This window comes from Salvelinus fontinalis, chromosome 16 (genome assembly GCF_029448725.1).
Source record: "Salvelinus fontinalis isolate EN_2023a chromosome 16, ASM2944872v1, whole genome shotgun sequence".
NCBI classification, from domain to species: Eukaryota; Metazoa; Chordata; class Actinopteri; order Salmoniformes; family Salmonidae; genus Salvelinus; species Salvelinus fontinalis.
Window position 1 is genome coordinate 38,585,991 of NC_074680.1, and position 24,463 is coordinate 38,610,453.

Here is a 24,463-nt window from a genome sequence, read left to right on the forward strand (position 1 = left end):
GAGATGGAGGGGTTAGACGACTGGTCTGGTGGGAGGTGGAGGGGCTAGACGGCTGGTCTGGTGGAGGGGTTTGAAGACTGGTCTGGTGGGAGGTGGAGGGGTTAGAAGACTGGTCTGGTGGGAGGTGGAGGGGTTAGAAGACTGGTCTGGTGGAGGGGTTTGAATACTGGTCTGCTGGGAGGTGGAGGGGTTAGAAGACTGGTCTGCTGGGAGGTGGAGGGGTTAGAAGACTGGTCTGGTGGAGGGGTTTGAAGACTGGTCTGGTGGGAGGTGGAGGGGTTAGAAGACTGGTCTGGTGGGAGGCGGAGGGGTTAGAAGACTGGTCTGGTGGGAGGTGGAGGGGTTAGAAGACTGGTCTGGTGGGAGTTGGAGGGGTTAGAAGACTGGTCTGGTGGGAGGTGGAGGGGTTAGAAGACTGGTCTGGTGGGAGGCGGAGGGGTTAGAAGACTGGTCTGGTGGGAGTTGGAGGGGTTAGAAGACTGGTCTGGTGTGAGGTGGAGGGGTTAGAAGACTGGTCTGGTGTGAGGTGGAGGGGTTAGAAGACTGGTCTGGTGGGAGGCGAAGGGGTTAGAAGACTGGTCTGGTGGGAGTTGGAGGGGTTAGAAGACTGGTCTGGTGGGAGGTGGAGGGGTTAGAAGACTGGTCTGGTGGGAGGTGGAGGGGTTAGAAGACTGGTCTGGTGGGAGGTGGAGGGGTTAGAAGACTGGTCTGCTGGGAGGCGGAGGGGTTAGAAGACTGGTCTGATGGGAGTTGGAGGGGTTAGAAGACTGGTCTGGTGGGAGGTGGAGGGGTTAGAAGACTGGTCTGGTGGGAGGTGGAGGGGTTAGAAGACTGGTCTGGTGGGAGGTGGAGGGGTTAGAAGACTGGTCTGGTGGGAGGTGGAGGGGTTAGAAGACTGGTCTGGTGGGAGGTGGAGGGGTTAGAAGACTGGTCTGGTGGGAGGTGGAGGGGTTAGAAGACTGGTCTGGTGGGAGGTGGAGGGGTTAGAAGACTGGTCTGGTGGGAGGTGGAGGGGTTAGAAGACTGGTCTGGTGGGAGGCGGAGGGGTTAGAAGACTGGTCTGGTGGGAGGCGGAGGGGTTAGAAGACTGGTCTGGTGGGAGTTGGAGGGGTTAGAAGACTGGTCTGGTGGGAGATGGAGGGGTTAGAAGACTGGTCTGGTGGGAGATGGAGGGGTTAGACGACTGGTCTGGTGGGAGGTGGAGGGGCTAGACGACTGGTCTGGTGGAGGGGTTTGAAGACTGGTCTGGTGGGAGGTGGAGGGGTTAGAAGACTGGTCTGGTGGGAGGTGGAGGGGTTAGAAGACTGGTCTGGTGAGAGGTGGAGGGGTTAGAAGACTGGTCTGGTGGAGGGGTTTGAAGACTGGTCTGGTGTGAGGTGGAGGGGTTAGAAGACTGGTCTGGTGGGAGATGGAGGGGTTAGAAGACTGGTCTGGTGGAAGGTGGAGGGGTTAGAAGACTGGTCTGGTGGGAGGTGGAGGGGTTAGAAGACTGGTCTGGTGGGAGGCGGAGGGGTTAGAAGACTGGTCTGGTGGGAGTTGGAGGGGTTAGAAGACTGGTCTGGTGTGAGGTGGAGGGGTTAGAAGACTGGTCTGGTGTGAGGTGGAGGGGTTAGAAGACTGGTCTGGTGGGAGGCGGAGGGGTTAGAAGACTGGTCTGGTGGGAGGTGGAGGGGTTAGAAGACTGGTCTGGTGGGAGGCGGAGGGGTTAGAAGACTGGTCTGGTGGGAGGCGGAGGGGTTAGAAGACTGGTCTGGTGGGAGGTGGAGGGGTTAGAAGACTGGTCTGGTGGGAGGTGGAGGGGTTAGAAGACTGGTCTGGTGGGAGGCGGAGGGGTTAGAAGACTGGTCTGGTGGGAGGTGGAGGGGTTAGAAGACTGGTCTGGTGGAAGGTGGAGGGGTTTATTGACACCTCTTCCTCTTAGCTCTGCACTATGTTGTCATACCTCTAAATCTGGAGGGTTAACACAAACTCCTCTTGCTTATCTCTCTCTTCTTCCCCATCTCTTTCCCTCCTTGTCTCTCTCTTTCTCTCTTTCTCTTTCTCTCCTTGTCTCTCCCTCGTTCTTTCCCTCCTTGTCTCTTGCTCGCTCTTTCCCTCCTTGTCTCTCCCCCCCATTGTCTCTCTCATCCTTCCCCCTCCCTCTCTCCCCCTTCCTCTCTCCATTCCTCTGTCTCTCAGGTCAGTGGGTACCTTTGCGCGGGCTCTAGACTGCAGTAGTTCTGTCCGGCAGCCCAGTCTTCACATGAGTGCCGCTGCTGCCTCTAGAGACATCACCCTGGTAAGACACACACACATACACACATTGCCCACTGCCTTAGGTAAGGTCAGGGTCAGGCCAGAGGTGAATGCTCGGCAGGATTGCTGTTAGCCTAGGGGTATGCTGGGAGCTTCAGTAGCGGGTGTGAGTGGGTGCATTCATGCGCATGTGTGTCTGTGTGCGTGTATGGGGCATCTCTGTGTGACTGAGCGTGTGTGTGATATTGCGTGTGTGTGTCTGAGTATCAGTAACGAGCAGGCTTCAGCGGCCCCAGACGACCCATGTGGCCATGTTCTGGCCCAATTCTGCACCTCATACATAAACATGGAACACAGGCCTCCGAGCTACAGTGTACACACAAACACACACATCCATATACATGAAAACAACATGCTCACAACACACATCCATATACAGTACCAGTCAAAATTTTGGACACACCTACTCATTTAAGGGTTTTTCTTTATTTTGATTATTTTCTACATTGTAGAATAATAGTGAAGACCTCAGAACTATGAATTATCACATATGGAATCATGTAGTAACCAAAAAAGCGTTAAACAAATCAAAATATATTTTAGATTCTTCAAAGTAGCCACCCTTTGCCTTGATGACAGCTTTTCACACTCTTGGCATTCTCTCAACCAGCTTCATGAAGAATGCTTTTCCAACAGACTTGAAAGAGTTCCCACATATGCTGAGCACTTGTTGCCTGCGTATCCTTTACTCTGCAGTCCAATTCATCCCAAACAATCTCAATTGGGTTGAGTTCGGGTGATTGTAGAGGCCAGGTCATCTGATGCAGCACTCCATCACTCTCCTTGGTCAAATATCCCTTACACAGCCTGGAGGTGTGTTGGGTCGTTGTCCTGTTGAAAAACAAATGATAGTCCCACTAAGCGCAAACCAGATGGGATGGCGTATCGCTGCAGAATGCTGTGGTAGCCATGCTGGTTAAATGTGCATTGCATTCTAAATAAATCACTGACAGTGTCACCTGCAAAGCACCATCACACCTCCTCCTCCATGCTTCACAGTGGGAACAACACATGCAGAGATCATCCGTTCAACTACGCTGCGTCTCACAAAAACATGGAGGTTGGAACCCAAAATCTCAAATTTGGACTCATCAGACCAAAGGACAGATTTCCACTGGTCTAATTTCCATTGCTCGTGTTTTTTTCCCCGAAGCAAGTCTCTTCTTCTTATTGGTGTCCTTTAGTCCATGAAGGCCTGATTCACACAGTCTCCTCTGAACAGTTGATGTTGAGATGCATCTGTTTCTTGAACTCTGTGAAGCATTTATTCGGGCTGCAATCTGAGGTGCAGTTAATTCTAATGAACTTATCCTCTGCAGCAGAAGTAACTCTGGGTCTTCCTTTCCTGTGGCGGTCCTCATGAGAGCCAGTTTCATCATAGAGTTTTTTTATTTTTTTATTTCACCTTCATTTAACCAGGTAGGCTAGTTGAGAACACGTTCTCATTTACAACTGCGACCTGGCCAAGATTAAGCAAAGCAGTTCGACACATACAACAACACAGAGTTACACATGGAATAAACAAACGTACAGTCAATAATACAGTAGAAAAAGTCTATATAGTGTGTGCAAATGAGGTAGGATAAGGGAGGTAAGGCAATAAATAGGCCATGGTGGCGAAGTAATTACAATTTAGCATTACCACTGGAATGGTAGATGTGATGTGTAAGTAGAAATACTGGGGTGCAAAGGAGCAAGATAAATAAATAAATACAGTATGGGGATGAGGTAGTTGGATGGGCTATTTACAGATGGGCTATGTGCAGGTACAGTGATCTGTGAGCTGCTCTGACAGCTGGTGCTTAAAGCTAGTGAGGGAGATATGTGTCTCCAGCTTCAGTGATTTTTGCAGTTCGTTCCAGCAGAGAACTGGAAGGAAAGGCGGCCAAAGGAAGAATTGGCTTTGGGTGACCAGTGAGATATACCTGCTGGAGCGCGTGCTACGGGTGGGTGTTGCTATGGTGACCAGTGAGCTGAGATAAGGCGGGGCTTTACCTAACAGAGACTTGTAGATGACCTGGAGCCAGTGGGTTTGGCGACGAGTATGAAGCAAGGGCCAGCCAACGAGAGCATACAGGTCGCAGTGGTGGGTAGTATATGGGGCTTTGGTGACAAAACGGATGGCACTGTGATAGACTGCATCCAATTTGTTGAGTAGAGTTGGAGGCTATTTTGTAAATGACATCGCGAAGTCGAGGATTGGTAGGATGGTCAGTTTCACGAGAGTATGTTTGGCAGCATGAGCAAAGGATGCTTTGTTGCGAAAAAGGAAGCCGATTCTAGATTTAATTTTGGATTGGAGATGTTTAATGTGAGTCTGGAAGGAGAGTTTACAGTCTAACCAGACACCTAGGTATTTGTAGTTGTCCACATATTCTAAGTCAGAACCGTCCAGAGTAGTGATGCTGGGTGGGTGGTCAGGTGTGGGCAGCAATCGATTAAAGAGTATGCATTTAGTTTTACTTGCATTTAAGTGCAGTTGGAGGCCACGGAAGGAGAGTTGAATGGCGTTGAAGCTTGTCTGGAGGTTTGTTAACACAGTGTCCAAAGACGGGCCAGATGTATTACAGAATGATGTCGTCTGCGTAGAGGTGGATCAGGGAATCACCCGCAGTAAGAACGACATCATTGATATATACAGAGAAGAGAGTCGGCCCTAGAATTGAACCCTGTGGCACCCACATAGAGACTGCCAGAGGTCCGGACAACAAGCCCTCTGAATTGATACACTGAACTCTGTCTGAGAAGTAGTTGGTGAACCAGGTGAGGCAGTCATTTGAGAAATCAAGGGGTATTGAGTCTGCCAATAAGAATGTGGTGATTGACAGAGTCGAATGCCTTGGCCAGGTCGATGAAGACGGCTGCACAGTAATGTCTCTATATCGATGGCGGTTATGATATCGTTTCGGACCTTGAGCGTGGCTGAGGTGCACCCATGACCAGATCTGAAACCAGATTGCATAGCGGAGAAGGTACGATGGGATTCGAAATGGTCAGTAATGAGTAGGTGTTCAAACTTTTGACTGGTACTGTACATGAAAACAACATGCGCACAGCACACGTACATATACATGAAAACAACATGCGCACAGCACATATACATGAAAACAACATGCACACAGCACACATAGATATACATGAAAACAACATGCACACAGCACACATACATATACATGAAAACAACATGCGCACAGTACATATACATGAAAACAACATGCGCACAGCACACGTACATATACATGAAAACAACATGCGCACAGCACACGTACATATACATGAAAACAACATGCGCACAGCACACATACATATACATGAAAACAACATGCGCACAGCACACATGCATATACATGAAAACAACATGCGCACAGCACACATGCATATACATGAAAACAACATGCGCACAGCACACATGCATATACATGAAAACAACATGCGCACAGCACACACACATATACATGAAAACAACATGCGCACAGCACACAAATCAACTCTTACACTCATAAATAGAGAGACCCTCACACTGACTAAGACAAGTGACAAGATAATAGCACATCCATAATAGACTATTCAGCACCATTAACCTTGGTGGCTTTGACAGACAGAAAAATAGGGACCTTTTGCTTGGTTTGTTTGTTACAAGGGTGTGTTTTGTTGGCTGGGTAAAGGTGAAATCCAGGGGCATACATGTTCATCAGGGCACACAGTAAACCCCACGGAAGTGTTTCTTATTGGACAAATACAGATGGTACCTCCCTGTTTCTTTGTGTTTTCTGCCTACTGAACACAACACAATATTCCCCCCCTCCCATCTTCTCCCTAGTTCCATGCCATGGACACCTTGGATAAGACGGGTTATGACATGACGCGGGCCATCGCTGCCCTGGTTCCCCAGGGAGGACCTATTCTTTGCCGGGACGAGATGGAGGAGTGGAGCGCCTCAGAGGCCAACCTGTTTGAAGAGGCCCTGGAGAAATACGGAAAAGACTTCACAGACATACAACAGGACTTTGTGAGTACAGACGGACAACGGGCAGACAGACATGTTTCAGACAAACAGACAGGTACGGTTCTGCTGCCTTGGCTTGGACTACCCTCCACAAGGAAACTCTGATGTGCATATCACCAAATCTTCAGGGGAATTGTTGGGCTGCAGCTTGCCAGCCTGGTCCACCACTAGGGACTAATCAGATTGCATTATTTATTTCTAGAACTACTCTCACAAATGTAAAGGAAACGATGCTTAGACTGAGAGGAACTGTTAAAGGCTCATAATAATGTAACTATTGGTGAGACTCAACTCAGAGACTATCAGGCAGGCATCTATTGAGAGCAGAAAAGATAATACTGGATGTCTACGTCAGCCATAGATATAAATAGTGTATTTCTCTCAGCCATAGATATAAATAGTGTATTTCTCTCAGCCATAGATACAGTTGAAGTCGGAAGTTTACATACACCTTAGCCAAATACATTTAAACTCTGTTTTTCACAATTCCTAACATTTAATCCTAGTAAAAAGTCCCTGTCTTAGGTCATTTAAGATCACAACTTTATTTTAAGAATGTGAAATGTCAGAATAATAGAGAATTATTTATTTCAGCTTTTATTTATTTCACCACATTCCCAGTGGGTCAGAAGTTTACATACACTCAATTAGTATTTGGTAACATTGCCTTTAAATTGTTTAACTTGGGTCAAACGTTTTGGGAAGCCACCCACAAGCTTCCCACAATAAATTTGGTGAATTTTGGCCCATTCTTCCTGACAGAGCTGGTGTAACTGAGTCAGGTTGTAGGCCTCCTTGCTCGCACACGCTTTTTCAGTTCTGCCCACAAATTTCTTACAGGATTGAGGTCAGGGCATTGTGATGGCCACTCCAATACCTTGACTTTGTTGTCCTTAAGCCATTTTGCCACAACTTTGGAAGTATGCTTGGGGTCATTGTCCATTTGGAAGACCCATTTGCGATCAAGCTTCAACTTCCTGACTGTTGTCTTGAGATGTTGCTTCAATATATCCACATAATTGTCCTTCCTCTTGATGCCATCTATTTTGTGAAATGCACCAGTCCCTCCTGCAGCAAAGCACCCCCACAACATGATTCTGCCACCCCCGTTCTTCACGGTTGGGCTGGTGTTCTTCGGCTTGCAAGCATCCCCTTTTTCCTCCAAACATAACGATGGTCATTATGTTTCATCAGACCTGAGGACATTTCTCCAAAAAGTACTATCTTTGTCCCCATGTGCAGTTGCAAACCGTAGACTGGCTTTTTTATGGCGGATTTGAAGCAGTGGCTTCTTTCTTGCTGAGCAGCCTTTCAGGTAATGTCGATATAGGACTCATTTTACTGTGGATATAGATACTTTTGCACCTGTTTCCTCCAGCATCTTCACAAGGTCTTTTGCTGCTGTTCTGGGATTGATTTGCACTTTTCGCACCAAAGTACGTCCATCTCTAGGAGACAGAACGCGTCTCCTTCCTGAGCGGTATGACGGCTGCGTGGTCCCACGGTGTTTATATTTGCGTTCTATTGTTTGTACAGATAAACGTGGTACCTTCAGGCGTTTGGAAATTGCTCCCAAGGAGGAACCAGACTTGTGGAGGTCTACAATTTTCTTTTCAGATTTTCTTTTGATTTTCCAATGATGTCAAGCAAAGAGGCACTGAGTTTGAAGGTAGGCCTTGAAATACATCCACAGGTGCACCTCCAATTGACTCAAATGATGTCAGTTAGTCTATCAGAAGCATTATAAGTGAAATAATCTGTCTGTAAACAGTTGTTGGAAAAATTACTTGTGTCACGCACAAGTAGATGTCCTAACCGACTTGCCAAAACTATAGTTTGTTAACAAGAAATTTGTGGAATCGTTGAAAAACGAGTTTTAATTACTCCAACCAAAGTGTTTATTTTTAAACATTTTATTTAACCTTTATTTAACTAGGCAAGTCAGTTAAGAACAAATTCTTATTTACAATGATGGCCTAGGAACAGTGCCTTGTTCAGGGGCAGAATGACAGATTTCTACCTTGTCAGCTCGGGGATTCGATCTAGCAACCTTTCGGTTACTGGCCCAATGCTCTAACCACTAGGCTACCTGCCGCCCATATATATGTACATATATATGAAACTTCCAACTTCAACTGTAGATACTGTATGGTTATATCTCTCTCAACAATAGATATAGATAGTTTCTGTATATCTCTCAACCATAGAGATAGTTACTGTATGGCTATATCTCTCTCAGCCATATAGATCGATATGGTATGGCTATATAGTGCGTTCGGGAAAGTATTCAAACCGCTTGACTCATTCAAAATTTTGTTACGTTACAGCCTTATTCTAAAATAGATAAAATTTAAAAAATCCTCATCAATCTACACACAATATCCTATAATGACCAGGCAAAAACAGGTTTTTAGAAATGTTTGCAAATGTATTAAAAATTAAAAACAGATACCTTATTTACATAAGTATTCAGACCCTTTGCTATGAGACTCAAAATTGAGCTCAGGTGCATCCTGTTTCCATTGATCATCCTTGATGTTTCTACAACTTGATTGGAGTCCACCTGTGGTAAATTCAATTGATTGGACATGATTTGGAATGGCACACTCCTGTCTAAATAAGGTCCCATAGTTGACAGTGCATGTCAGAGCAAAAACCAAGCCATGAGATTTGAATTAATTGTTTGTAGAGTTCAGAGACAGGATTGTGTTGAGGCACAGATCTGGGGAAGGGTACCAAAGCATTTCTGCAGCATTGAAGGTCCCCAAGAACACAGTGTCCTCCATCATTCTTAAATAGAATAAGTTTGGAATCACCAAGACTCTTCCTAGAGCTGGCCACCCGGCCAAACTGAGCAATTGGGGGAGAAGGTCCTTGGTCAGGGAGGTGAGCAAGAACCCAATGATCACTCTGATAGAGCTCCAGAGTTCCTCTGTGGAGATGGGAAAACCTTTCAGAAGGACAACCATCTCTGCAGCAATCCACCAATCAGGCCTTTATGGTAGTGGCCAGACGGAAGCCACGCCTCAGTAAAATGCACATGACAGCCCACTTGGCGTTTGCAAAAAGGCACCTAAAGGACTCAGACCATGAGAAACAAGATTATCTGGTCTGATGAAAACAAGATTGAACTCTTTGGCCTGAATGCTAAGCGTCACGTCTGGAGGAAACCTGGTACCATCCCTACAGTGAAGTGTGGTGGCAGAATCATGCTGTGGGGATGTTTTTCAGCGGGACTGGCAGACTTGTCAGGATCGAAAGAGGAACTGAGCAAAGTACAGAGAGATCCTTGATGAAAACCTTCTTCAGAGCGCTCAGGAACTCAGACTAGGGTGAAGGTTCACCTTCCAAAAGGACAGCAACCCTAAGCACACAGCCAAGACAATGCAGGAGTGGCTTCAGGAGAAGTCTCAATGTCCTTGAGTGGCCCAGAAAGAGCCCGGACTTGAACCCGATCAAACATCTCTGGAGAGACCTGGAAATAGCTGTGCAGCGACACTCCCCATTCAACCTGACAGAGCTTGAGAGGATTTGCAGAGAAGAATGGGAGAAACTCCCCGAATACAGGTGTGCCAAGCTTGTAGCGTCATACCCAAGAAGACTCAAGGCTATAATCGCTGCCAAAGGTGCTGAGTAAAGGGTCTGAATACTTATGTAAATGTAGTTTTTTATTTATATTTTAAACCTGTTTATTCCTTGTTATTATTCAGTATTGTGTTTTAGATTAATGAGGAAAAACAATTGAATCAATTTTACAATAAGGCTGTAACGTAATAAAATGTGGAAAAGGTCAAAGGGTCTGAATTCTCCGAATGCACTGTATATAATTAGCCTAAATTATGACTATCCAATCTACTCATCACATTAGGAATAGTACGCTACCTTACATATGTCTGCAAATGTGATTATGCATGGAATGATTTATTATAAAGGTGAATTTTTATCGTAAAAATAAGCTTCCCCATGCTTGAAACTAAAGTGCCGTCTATGGCTACAGAAACACCACTAGCCAAACAACGGTCTGGCTGGTGGCTCCTGAATTAAAGTGTAAGTACACTAATAAATCAACATTTCTCTTATTATTATTATTATTTTCTTTGTATTTATTTTTTGGGGGTTATTTTGAGAGTGAAAACTTGAAGAAAAAATCTTGGAAATTAGTAATCTTTCTGTTTTTTCTATGGCTATATCTGGTGTTGTAGTGGTTCCTAGAGAACTGGGTATGTATACTCTAATATTGCCGAACATTTCTCAAACTGCAGACCTGGCCATGGAAAATTGTATGAGAAACAATGACATACAGTACCAGTCAAAAGTTTGAACATACCTACTCATTCAAGGGTTTATCTTTATTTTTACTATTTACATTGTAGAATAATAGTGAAAACACCAACATTTAAAAATAACACACATGGAATCATGTAGTAACCAAAAATGTTTAAACAAATCCAAATATATTTGAGATTCTTCAAAGTAGCCACCCTTTGCCTTGATGACAGCTCTGCACACGCTTGGCATTATTTCAATCAGCTTCACCTGGAATGCTTTTCCAACTGTCTTGAAGGAGTTCCCACATATGCTGAGCATTTGTTGGCTGCTTTTCCTTCACTCTGCAGTCCAACTCATCCCAAACCATCTCAGTTGGGTTGAGGTCTAGTGATTGTGGAGGCCAGGTCATCTGATGCAGCACTACATCACTCTCCTTCTTGGTCAAATAGCCCTTACACAGCCTGGAGGTGTGTTGGGTCATTGTCCTGTTGAAAATCAAATGATAGTCCCACTAAGCGCAAACCAGATGGGATGACATATCGCTGCAGAATGCTGTGGTAGACATGCTGGTTAAGTATGCCTTGAATTCTAAATAAATCACTGACAGTGTCACCTGCAAAGCACCATCACACCACCTCCATGCTTCACAGTGGAAACCACACATGCAGAGATCATCCGTTCATCTATTGTGTTTCTCACAAAGACATGGTGGTTGGAACCAAAAATCTCACATTTGGACTCATCAGACCAAAGGACAGATTTCTAATGTCCATTGCTTGTGTTTCTTGGCCCAAGCAAGTCTCTTCTTATTGGTGTATTTTAGTAGTGGTTTCTTTGCAGTAATTTGACTATGAAGGCCTGATTCACACAGTCTCCTCTGAACAGTTGATGTTGAGATGCGTCTGTTTCTTGAACTCTGTGAAGCATTTATTTGTGCTGCATTCCGAGGTGCAGTTAACTCTAATGAACTTATCCTCTGCAGCAGAAGTAACTCTGGGTCTTCCTTTCCTGTGGCGGTCCTCATGAGAGCCAGTTTCATCATAGCGCTTGATGATTTTTGCGACTGCACTTGAAGAAACTTTCTTGAAATTTTCCAGAATGACTGACCTTCATGTCTTAAAGTAATGATGGACTGTCGTTTCTCTTTGCTTATTTGACCTGTTCTTGCCATAAAAGACTTGGTCTTTTACCAAATACGACATCTTCTGTATACCACCCCTACCATGTCACAACTCAACTGATTGGCTCAAACGCATTAAGAAGGAAATAAATTCCACAAATGAACTTTTAACAAGGCACATCTGTTAATTGAAATGCATTCCAGTTGACTACCTCATGAAGCTGGTTAAGAGAATTCCAAAAGTGTGCAAAGCTGTCACGGCAAAGGGTGGCTACTTTGAAGAACCTCAAATATAAAATATATTTTGATCTAACACTTTTTTTGGTTACTACATGACTCCATATGTGTTATTTCATAGTGTTGATGTCTTCACTATTATTCTACATGGTAGAAAAACCATTGAATGAGTAAGTGTCCAAACTTTTGACTGGTACTGTACACTCTGAATGAGCTAAAATTATAAATCTCATATTGGTCTTTGTACTCAGTCAGCTGTACTGTGCAGTAGGCTAATAGTAAGCCTACTATTGAAACAGATAAATGAGGCTGTCAACTGAGTCAGAAATTCACAAGTTTCTGTTTTTCATTTTTTTTTCAGGTTTTTGCTCGCATTCACACTTTTTAAAAATAGAATAGAATAGAAAAAACAAAATGTAAGTAAATAACAATGCTAAACCACTTTAGGAGACCACTTTTGAGGTCTGGGAAAAATATTAGAAATTTCGATTTTTGAGTGTAGTTGCCCTTTAAATCAAGTGCACAGGCACCTAGCACTGTTTGATTAGTGGTGTTTCTGTAGCACATGAGATGGAGTTTGTAAAACAAATGGGCACTGGATTGATGCAAGTAATCTTGATATCGTTCTGCTAGAAGACAGGTAGGTCTATCATTAGTATCGCTATATTTTTCCTGTTCCTTAAAACTTCTTATGGCTGGGGGCAGTATTGAGTAGCTTGGATGAATAAGGTGCCCAGAGTAAACTGCCTGCTACTCAGTCCCAGAAGCTAAGATATGCATATTATTAGTATATTTGGATAGAAAACACTCTGAAGTTTCTAAAACTGTTTGAATGATGTCTGTGAGTATAACAGAACTCATATGGCAGGCAAAAACCTGAGAAAAAATCCAACCAGGAAGTGGGAAATCTGAGGTTTGTAGTTTTTCAACTCATCGCCTATCGAATATACAGTGGGATATTGGTCATATTGCACTTCCTAAGGCTTCCACTAGATGTCAACAGTCTTTAGAACCTTATTTGATGCTTCTACTGTGAAGGAGGGGGAAATGAGGGCTCTTTGAGTCAGGGGTCTGGCAGAGTGCCATGAGCTGACCGCGCGTTAAAAACACCCTAAAGATTGATTCTATACATCGTTTGACATGTTTTTACGGACTGTAACGGAACTTTTAGATTTTTTGTCTGCACCTAGTGATCGCGCCTCATGAATTTTGATTACTGGGCTAAACACGTGAACCAAAAGGAGGTATTTGGACATAAATTATGTACTTTATCGAACAAATCAAACATTTATTGTGGAACTGGGATTCCTGGGAGTGCATTCTGATGAAGATCATCAAAGGTAAGTGAATATTTATAATGCTATTTCTGGCTTCTGTTGACTCCACAACATGGCGGATATCTGTATGGCTTGGTTTTGTGTCTGAGCTCTGTACTCAGATTATTGCATGGTTTGCTTTTTCCGTAAAGTTTTTTTTAAATCTGACACAGCGGTTGCATTAAGGAGAAGTATATCTCTAATTCTGTGCAAAACACTTGTATCTTATATTAAAGTTTATGATGACTATTTCTGTAAATTGATGTGGCTCTCTGCAAAATCACTGGATGTTTTTGAAGCAAAACATTACTGAACGTAACGCGCCAATGTAAACTGAGATTTTTGGATATAAATATGAACTTTATCGAACAAAACATACATGTATTGTGTAACATGAAGTCCTATGAGTGTCATCTGATGAAGATCATCAAAGGTTAGTGATTCATTTAATCTCTATTTCTCTTTTTGGTACTCCTCTCTTTGGCTGGAAAAGTGGCTGTGTTTTTCTGTGAGTAGGTGCAGACCTAACATAATTGTTTGGTGTGCTTTCGTTGTAAAGCCTTTTTGAAATCGGACACTGTGGTGGGATTAACAACAAGTTTATCTTTAAAATGGTGTAAAATACTTCTATGTTTGAGGAATTTTAATTATGAGATTTCTGTTGTTTTGAATTTGGCGCCCTGCACTTTCACTGGCTGTTGTCATATCGATCCCGTTAACGGGATCTTAGCCAATCTCAGCCATAAGAGGTTTTTAAGCAATCTGATCTGTTCCATCCGCCTTGTTAATTGATACGGCGTATACCTCAACTACACTACTTTGATACGCATCATGGGGATTAAAAAGTGAATCTACACAATGCCCACTGAAAAATAAATATCCTCCACAGCCATAGAGATAGATACAGTATGGTCATATCTCTCTCAGCAATAGAGATAGATACTGTATGGTCATATCTCTCTCAGCCATAGAGAGAGATACTGTATGGTTATATCTCTCTCAGCCATAGAGATAGATACAGTATGGTCATATCTCTCTCAGCCATAGAGATAGATTCTGTATGGTCATATCTCTCTCAGCCATAGAGATAGATTCTGTATGGTCATATCTCTCGCCGCCATAGAGATACAGTATATCACAAAAGTGAGTACACCCCTCACATTTTTGTAAATATTTGAGTATATCTTTTCATGTGACAACACTGAAGAAATGACACTTTGCTACAATGTAAAGTAGTGTGTGTACAGCTTGTATAACAGTTTAAATTTGCTGTCCCCTCAAAATAACTCAACACACAGCCATTAATGTCTAAACCGCTAGCAACAAAAGTGAGTACACCCCTAAGTGAAAATGTCCAAATTGGGCCCAAAGTGTCAATATTTTGTGTGGCCACCATCATTTTCCAGCACTGTCTTAACCCTCTTGGGCATGGAGTTCACCAGAGCTTCACAGGTTGCCACTGGAGTCCTCTTCCACTCCTCCATAATGACATCACAGAGCTGGTGGATGTTAGAGACCTTGCACTCCTCCACCTTCCGTTTGAGGATGCCCCACAGATGCTCAATAGGGTTTAGGTCTGGGGACATGCTTGGCCAGTCCATCACCTTTACCCTCAGCTTCTTTAGCAAGGCAGTGGTCATCTTGGAGGTGTGTTTGGGGTCGTTATCATGTTGGAATACTGCCCTGCGGCCCAGTCTCCGAAGGGAGGGGATCATGCTCTGCTTCAGTATGTCACAGTACATGTTGGCATTCATGGTTCCCTCAATGAACTGTAGCTCCCCAGTGCCGGCAGCACTCATGCAGCCCCAGACCATGACACTCCCACCACCATGCTTGACTGTAGGCAAGACACACTTGTCTTTGTACTCCTCACCTGGTTGCCGCAAAGCCACACACGCTTGACACCATCTGAACCAAATAAGTTTATCTTGGTCTCATCAGACCACAGGACATGGTTCCAGTAATCCATGTCCTTAGTCTGCTTGTCTTCAGCAAACTGTTTGCAGGCTTTCTTGTGCATCATCTTTAGAAGAGGCTTCCTTCTGGGACGACAGACATGCAGACCAATTTGATGCAGTGTACAGCGTATGGTGTGAGCACTGACAGGCTGACCCTTCAACCTCTGCAGCAATGCTGGCAGCACTCATACGTCTATTTCCCAAAGACAACCTCTGGATATGACGCTGAGCACGTGCACTCAACTTCTTTGGTCGACCATGGCGAGGCCTGTTCTGAGTGGAACCTGTCCAGTTAAACCGCTGTATGGTCTTGGCCACCTTGCTGCAGCTCAGTTTCAGGGTCTTGGCAATCTTCTTATAGCCCAGGCCATCTTTATGTAGAGCAACAATTATTTTTTTCAGATCCTCAGAGAGTTCTTTGCCATGAGGTGCCATGTTGAACTTCCAGTGACCAGTCAGTATGAGGGAGTGTGAGAGCGATGACACCAAATTTAACACACCTGCTCCCCATTCACACCTGAAACCTTGTAACACTAACGAGTCACATGACACCGGGGAGGGAAAATGGCTAATTGGGCCCAATTTGGACATTTTCACTTGGGGGTGTACTCACTTTTGTTGCCAGCGGTTTAGACATTAATGGCTGTGTGTTGAGTTATTTTGAGGGGACAGCAAATTTAAACTGTTATACAAGCTGTACACACACTACTTTACATTGTAGCATAGTGTCATTTCTTCAGTGTTGTCACATGAAAAGATATACTCAAATATTTACAAAAATGTGAGGGGTGTACTCACTTTTGTGATATACTGTAGATACTGAATGGTCATATCTCTCTCAGCCATAGAGATATATACTGTATGGTTATATCTCTCAGCCATAGAGATAGATACTGTATGGTCATATCTCTCTCAGCCATAGAGATATATAGTGTAAGGCTATATCTCTCTCAGCCATAGAGATAGATACTGTATGGTCATATCTCTCTCAGCCATAGAGATAGATACAGTATGGCTATATCTCTCAGCCATAGAGATAGATACAGTATGGCTATATCTCTCAGCCATAGAGATAGATACTGTATGGTCATATCTCTCTCAGACATAGAGATAAATACTGTATGGTCATATCTCTCTCAGCCATAGAGATAGATACTGTATGGTCATATCTCTCTCAGCCATAGAGATGCACTATATATACAAATGTATGTGGACACCACTTCAAATTAGTGGATTCGGCTATTTCAGACACAGCCGTTGCTAGCAGGTGTATAAAATCAAGCACACAGCCATGCAATCTCCATAGAAAAACATTGGCAGTAGAATGGCCTTACAGAAGAGCTCAGTGACTTTCAACGTGGCACCGTCATAGGGTGCCACATTTTCAACAAGTCAGTTCGGAAAATTTCAGCCCCGCTTGAGCTGCCCTGGTCAACTGTAAGTGCTGTTATTGTGAAGTGAAAACGTCTAGGATCAACAACGGCTCAGTTGCGAAGTGGTAGGCCACACAAGCTCACAGAATGGGGCCACCGAGTTCTGAAGTGCGTAGTGTGTAAAAAAAATGTATCTCCTCTGTTGCAACACTCACTACAGAGTTCCTCTGGAAGCAACGTCAGCACAAGAACTGTTCGTCGGGAGCTTCATGAAATGGGTTTCCATGGCTGAGCAGCCGCACACAAGCCTAAGATGACCATGCGCAATGCCAAGCGTCGGCTGGAGTGGTGTAAAGCTCGCCACCATTGGACTCTGGAACAGTGGAAACGCGTTTTCTGGAGTGATGATTCACGCTTCACCATTTGGCAGTCCGACGGACCAATCTGGGTTTGGCGGATGCCAGGAGAATGCTACGTGCCCAAATGCATAGTGCCAACTGTGAAGTTTGGTGGAGGAATAATAGTCCGTTTTTTTTTCATGGTTCGGACTAGGCCCTTTAGTTTCAGTGAAGGGAAATCTTAACGCTACAGCATACAATGACATTCTAAACGATTCTGTGCTTCCAACTTTGTGGCAATAGTTTGGCGAAGGCCCTTTCCTGTTTCAGCATGACAATGCCCCTGTGCACAAAGCGAAGTCCACACAGATTAATGCCCATGTTTTAGGATTAAAAATATATATTTTTATTTAAATAGGCAAGTCAGTTAAGAACAAATTTCTTATTTACAATGACGGCCTACCCTGGCCAAATCCGGACAACGCTGGGCCAATTGTGCGCCGCCCTATGGGAACCCCAATCACGGCCGGATGTGATGCAGCCTGGATTCGAAACCAGGGATTGCACTGAGATGCAGCGCCTTAGACCGCTGTGCCACTCGGGGATGAGATGTTTGAAGAGCAGGTGTCCACATACTTTTGGTCATGTAGTGTATCTCTCTCAGCCATAGAGATAGATACAACTGGCTGAGCGATTTATTTATTTCACCTTTATTTAACCAGGTAGGCTAGTTGAGAACACGTTCTCATTTACAATTGCGACCTGGCCAAGATAAAGCAAAGCAGTTCGACACATACAACAACACATAGTTACACATGGAGTAAAACAAACATACAGTCAATAATACAGTGAAAAATAAGTCTATATACAATGTGAGCAAGTGAGGTGAGATAAGGGAGGTGAAGGCAAACAAAATATATATATAAATAAAAATATAAAAAAAGGCCATGGTGGCGAAGTAAATACAATATAGCAAGTAAAAAACACTGGAATGGTTGGTTTGCAGTGGAAGAAAGTGCAAAGTAGAGATAGAAATAATGGGGTGCAAAGGAGCAAAATAAATAAATACAGTAGGTAAAGAGGTAGTTGTTTGTGCTAAATTATAGATGGGCTATGTACAGGTGCAGTAATCTATGAGCTGCTCTGACAGCTGGTGCTTAAAGCTAGTGAGGGAGATAAGTGTTTCCAGTTTCAGAGATTTTTGTAGTTCGTTCCAGTCATTGGCAGCAGAGAACTGGAAGGAGAGGCGGCCAAAGGAAGAATTGGTTTTGGGGGTGACCAGAGAGATATACCTGCTGGAGCACGTGCTACGGGTGGGCGTTGCTATGGTGACCAGCGAGCTGAGATAAGGGGGGACTTTACCTAGCAGGGTCTTGTAGATGACCTGGAGCCAGTGGGTTTGGCGACGAGTGTGAAGCGAGGGCCAGCCAACGAGAGCGTACAGGTCGCAGTGGTGGGTAGTAAATGGGGCTTTGGTGACGATAGCGATATATAGCCATACTATATATATATATATATATATATATATATATATATATATATATATATACTATGCTGCTATTACCCTGAGGCGAAGGAATAAATGAGGGTTCTGCTGTCTTTACACTGTGTATCACCATGCCACCTGGTGGTCAATTACAGTTAGTGTAATTCACTGTTCTACCCAATCCCACAGCCACAGCAAACCACGTGCTGCCATTAGGGTTGGGGCCTGCCAGCTCTGGTATTCTGACAATTCAGTTACCTCTTTGAAACTTTTTAAAGAGAGCGGTCTTAATTCAACTATAAAATATCACTTTACAAAGATTGTATTGAATAGAAAAAATTTAGAGAAAATAGAAAATACAAAAGGTGGTGCCTTTTAAAGCATGATGAGAAAAATGTTATGCTGAGAATGTTGTCTCTCTTGTCCTCCCCTGCAGCTGCCCTGGAAGTCCCTGACCAGTATCATAGAGTATTACTACATGTGGAAGACCACAGACAGATACGTACAGCAGAAACGGTTAAAAGCAGCGGAGGCAGAGAGCAAGTTGAAGCAAGTCTACATCCCCAACTAGTGAGTATCTACAGACTGAGACAGCAAGTCCTAATGAGCTCCTCCCAAACCCCTAACGTTAACTCTTATGAAGTCTGCAGGTCGGAAGGCTCTGTATAGGCATAAGCCGTGTAGTGGTGGAGCTTCCACCATATTGCTTACACTTTTCAGGGAGCAAAATGGGACTGGCTGCAGTATGTTGCGTTTCTGAGACTCTGATCCTCTGCCCACTTCCTCATAGCAACAAACCTAACCCCAACCAGCTGAGTGCTAACAGTGTGAAGCCTGGCATTGTGGGAGGCCTAGTGAACGGCTCCGGGGCTGCAGCTGGAGCCACAGTCGGAGCTGGGGGTGTCCCGGGGGTGCTACCAGTGCCCCCAGGACAGACCCCAGGATTGGGCCGCGCTTGTGAAAGCTGCTACAGTGAGTACCACTCCACTCCACCCACACTCAGTGTTTTTGCTTCATTTAGACCGCATGGAAATGAGTGATTCATTCCATACTGTAGTAAGGCTCCAAGCCATTGCCTCTATGGCTGTCCTTTAACAATGGAGGGAGTTGGAGAGAGTGCGTGAGAGCTAGATGGAGTGAGTGAGCTCAGTGTAATCTAGTCAGAGCTATTTTAGTGTTAATTAATTCAGTCTTAAATGATTAAAGAATGTCACTAACTCTGTGTGTGTGTGTGCACGTGTCTCTGCGTGTGTGTGCATGTGTCTGTCTGTGTGTGTGTCCTTCCCCATGTGTCTCTGTCTCTCTCTGTGTGTGTAGCCATCAGCTCGTACCAGTGGTACTCGTGGGGTCCCCCCAACATGCAGTGTCGTCTATGTGCCTCCTGCTGGACCTACTGGAAGAAGTATGGAGGACTGAAGATGCCAACAAGACTGGAAGGAGAGAGGCCTGGACCCAACCGCAACAACATGGTAAACAACATGTAAACAACAACAACAAACTGAGATCATGATTAGGATGAGAAGGTTTTCCCAAGTAATCTAAACTGAGCAGGAGAATCTCCTGGCCCTCCTTAATGTCAACCTAGAGAATCTCCTGGCCCTCCTTAATGTCAACCTAGAGAATCTCCTGGCCCTCCTTAATGTCAACCTAGAGAATCTCCTGGCCCTCCTTAATGTCAACCTAGAGAATCTCCTGGCCCTCCTTAATGTCAACCTAGAGAATCTCCTGGCTCTCCTTAATGTCAACCTAGAGAATCTCCTGGCTCTCCTTAATGTCAACCTAGAGAATCTCCTGGCCCTCCTTAATGTCAACCTAGAGAATCTCCTGGCCCTCCTTAATGTCAACCTAAAGAATCTCCTGGCTCTCCTTAATGTCAACCTAGAGAATCTCCTGGCTCTCCTTAATGTCAACCTAGAGAATCTCCTGGCTCTCCTTAATGTCAACATAGAGAATCTCCTGGCCCTCCTTAATGTCAACCTAGAGAATCTCCTGGCTCTCCTTAATGTCAACCTAGAGAATCTCCTGGTCCTCCTTAATGTCAACCTAGAGAATCTCCTGGCCCTCCTTAATGTCAACCTAGAGAATCTCCTGGCCCTCCTTAATGTCAACCTGGAGAATCTCCTGGCCCTCCTTAATGTCAACCTAGAGAATCTCCTGGCCCTCCTTAATGTCAACCTAGAGAATCTCCTGGCCCTCCTTAATGTCAACCTGGAGAATCTCCTGGCCCTCCTTAATGTCAACCTAGAGAATCTCCTGGCCCTCCTTAATGTCAACCTAGAGAATCTCCTGGCCCTCCTTAATGTCAACCTAGAGAATCTCCTGGCCCTCCTTAATGTCAACCTATAACTCTTTGTCTTGGACTCCTCTTGTCTGATTGTTGTCCATTCTCTCTCTCTTCTTCCTCCTCCTCCTCTCCCCTCTCACTCTGTCTCTCTGGCTTCTCTCTCCTCTTCCTCCTCCTCCTCTCCCCTCTCACTCTATCTCTCTGGCTTCTCTCTCCCACCCCCCTCCCCTCCTATCCAGTCTCCCCACGGTGTTCCAATGCGTCACAGCGGGAGCCCCAAGTTTGCTGTGAAGACGAAACAGGCCTTCTACCTGATGACCACTCGGGTGACGCGCGCCGCCCGACGCGTCTGTCAGGACATCATCAGACCACGCTTCCTCGCCAGGCACCCCTACCTCCCCCTCAACACAGCCCAAATCAAACAAGAATGTGAGTAACGTACTATACCTCTACCTACACCCCTGTCTTCCACTCCTATCCTCCGCTCCTCCGCCCCTCCACCCTTATCTTCCACCCTTATCTTCCACCCTTATCTTCCACCCTTATCTTCCACCCTTATCCTCCACCCCTATCCTCCACTCCTATCCTCCGCTCCTATCCTCCGCTCCTCCACCCTTATCTTCCACCCTTATCCTCCACCCTTATCCTCCACCCCTATCCTCCACTCCTATCCTCCAATCCTCCACTCCTATCCTCCGCTCCTCCACCCCTATCCGCCGCTCTTCCACCCATATCCTCCACTCCACTCCTCCACCCCTATCCTCCAGTCCTATCCTCCGCTCCTCCATCCCTATCCGCCGCTCTTCCACCCCTATCCTCCACCCCTATCCTCCAGTCCTATCCTCCAGTCCTATCCTCCGCTCCTCCACCCCTATCCTCCACCCCTATCCTCCACCCCTATCCTCCAGTCCTATCCTCCGCTCCTTCACCCCTATCCGCCGCTCTTCCACCCCTATCCTCCACCCATATCCTCCACTCCACTCCTCCACCCCTATCCTCCACTCCTATCCTCCGCTCCTCCACCCCTATCCGCCGCTCTTCCACCCCTATCTTCGACCCTTATCCTCCACCCCTATCCTCCACTGCTATCCTCCGCTCCTCCACCCCTATCCTCCACTGCTATCCTCCGCTCCTCCACCCCTATCCGCCGCTCTTCCACCCCTATCTTCGACCCTTATCCTCCACCCCTATCCTCCACTCCTATCCTCCGCTCCTCCACCCTTATCATCCACCCCTATCCTCCAATCCCCCACCCCACTCCTATCCTCCGCTCCTCCACCCTTATCTTCCACCCTTATCTTCCACCCTTATCCTCCACCCCTATCCTCCAATCCCCCACCCCACTCCTATCCTCCGCTCCTCGACCCCTATCCTCCGCTTCTCGACCCCTATCCTCCGCTCTTCCACCCCTATCTTCCACCCTTATCCTCCACCCCTATCCTCCGCTCCTCCACCCCTATCCTCCACACTATCACAGTGCCATCCTTTTTGTCACCAAAGCCCCATATACTACCCACCTCTGCGACCTGTACGCTCTCGTTGGCTGGCCCTCGCTTCATACTCGTCGCCAAACCCACTGGCTCCTGGTCATCTACAAGACCCTGCTAGGTAAAGTCCCCCCTTATCTCAGCTCGCTGGTCACCATAGCAGCACCCACCTGTAGCACGCGCTCCAGCAGGTATATCTCTCTGGTCACCCCCAAAACCAATTCTTCCTTTGGCCGCCTCTCCTTCCAGTTCTCTGCTGCCAATGACTGGAACGAACTACAAAAATCTCTGAAACTGGAAACACTTATCTCCCTCACTAGCTTTAAGCACCAGCTGTCAGAGCAGCTCATAGATTACTGCACCTGTACATAGCCCATCTATAATTTAGCACAAACAACTACATCTTTCCCTACTGTATTTATTTATTTATTTATTTTGCTCCTTTGCACCCCATTATTTCTATCTCTACTTTGCACCTTTTTCCACTGCAAATGAACCATTCCAGTGTTTTACTTGCTATATTGTATTTACTTCGCCACCATGGCCTTTTTTTGCCTTCACCTCCCTTATCTCACCTCACTTGCTCACATTGTATATATACTTATTTTTCTACTGTATTATTGACTGTATGTTTGTTTTACTCCATGTGTAACTCTGTGTTGTTGTATGTGTCGAACTGCTTTGCTTTATCTTGGCCAGGTCGCAGTTGTAATTGAGAACTTGTTCTCAACTAGCCTACCTGGTTAAATAAAGGTGAAATAAAAAAATAAAAAAACTCCGCCACCCATATCCTCCACTCTCCCACCTCTATCCTCCACACCTATCCTCCACTCCTCCACCCCTATCCTCCACTCCTCCACCTATATCCTCCACTCCTCCACCCATATCCTCCACTCCCCCACCTCTATCCTCCACCCCTATCGTCCAATCCTCCACCCCTATCCTCCACCCATATCCTCCACCCCTATCGTCCAATCCTCCACCCCTATCCTCCACCCATATCCTCCACCCCTATCGTCCAATCCTCCACCCCTATCCTCCACTATTTTATTTCCACCTTTACCTTCCCCCTCCACTCCTACCTCCCCCTCAACACAGGTCAAATCATGGCCTATTGAGAGTACTAAGTAGACCTGGGTCCTGATCATTAAGGCACCACACAAAGGAAACTGAGTAAAACAGAGAGACTGTAATTGTCCAATAAGAAATGCCATTTTCCTTTTCTGTTGTAATTTTTTGTGTGACACACATACTAACCCTGTGCTGTGGTGTTTTCCAGGTGCACTGCGGTTGCCAGACGAGCCCAAAAAGCCATTGCCGCTGAAACCGGTTGACAGGAAGCCTCTGGAGTCAGTGGTCCGATATCTTGGTGGGAATCTCATTCTCACACATCTATAGAGAAGTCTCTAATTTTCAGTCTGCTAAATGGCATATATTAAATATAATAGTCTGTTTTAGCTAGTGTTGATTTGAAATTCATAACTTTGCTGATTAAACTCAAACATCTGTCTCTCTCCTTCCTCTTTCTCCCTCCCTTCCCCTCTCTCTCTCCCCTCCCTCTCTCCATGCCCAGAGGCCCACCCGTGCCCACCCAAACCTGACCTCCCGCGCGGCCAGACCGTAACCACGGGCAGCCTGACACCCATCAAGTCGACGCCTAACATCCTCAACAACGGATCACCCACCATCCTGGGCAAACGCACCTACGAGCAGCACAACGGCATGGACGGTGAGAGACCGGGGAGAGGGAGAGAGGTTCAGAGGTAGAGAGGGGCTGGAGGAGGATAACCTAGATGGAAGACAGTGTGGTCATGGCTAGGGCTGTTGCGGTGACCATATTACCGCCACACCGGCGGTCACGAGTCATGAAGGCAGTCAAATTCCACATGACCCTTTTCTCCAAGCTCTGATGCTGCTGCTGGTCATTAGTAGCCTACCAAACTTGCTAACTGTCTGGTACTCAGCACTCTATTGTTCCTCTAATCACTCTGACATCAATGCAAAAGTTTTTGAAAATCTAAACAAACACTTCATGAGAGCCCATGAGCTCATGTTGCGCCACATTTCTATAGGCTATACAATTGTGGGAGAAAACAGAGTGATGGCCTCTATTAAAAAGAGGAGGATCCCATCAACTTTCTATAGGCTAGGCCTACTATATTTATTTCTCAACTTTCCTGATGTTAAGCACATTGCTTCTCTTTACAACAGGAGTATAGCCTACCTGGCTGGCATGAAAATAATCCACGGGGAAAAACATCCTCCATTGGCTATTTAAGTGCATAGATGACATG

At 45.5% G+C, this 24,463-nt stretch overlaps 1 protein-coding gene across 2 annotated transcripts in view; it reads left to right on the forward strand.

Annotated features, from left to right (window-relative positions):
- Nucleotides 1–24,463, forward strand: part of LOC129813131 (metastasis-associated protein MTA1-like) — a 72,329-nt gene that overhangs the window by 36,326 nt on the left and 11,540 nt on the right. For both annotated transcript variants that reach the window (XM_055865336.1, XM_055865337.1), the window contains 8 exons: nucleotides 2,179–2,278; nucleotides 6,116–6,304; nucleotides 18,835–18,968; nucleotides 19,189–19,370; nucleotides 19,716–19,867; nucleotides 20,922–21,111; nucleotides 23,449–23,538; nucleotides 23,743–23,898. In XM_055865336.1, coding sequence (XP_055721311.1) covers nucleotides 2,179–2,278; nucleotides 6,116–6,304; nucleotides 18,835–18,968; nucleotides 19,189–19,370; nucleotides 19,716–19,867; nucleotides 20,922–21,111; nucleotides 23,449–23,538; nucleotides 23,743–23,898 — 1,193 coding nt within the window. The remainder of the gene's footprint in view (nucleotides 1–2,178; nucleotides 2,279–6,115; nucleotides 6,305–18,834; nucleotides 18,969–19,188; nucleotides 19,371–19,715; nucleotides 19,868–20,921; nucleotides 21,112–23,448; nucleotides 23,539–23,742; nucleotides 23,899–24,463) is intronic.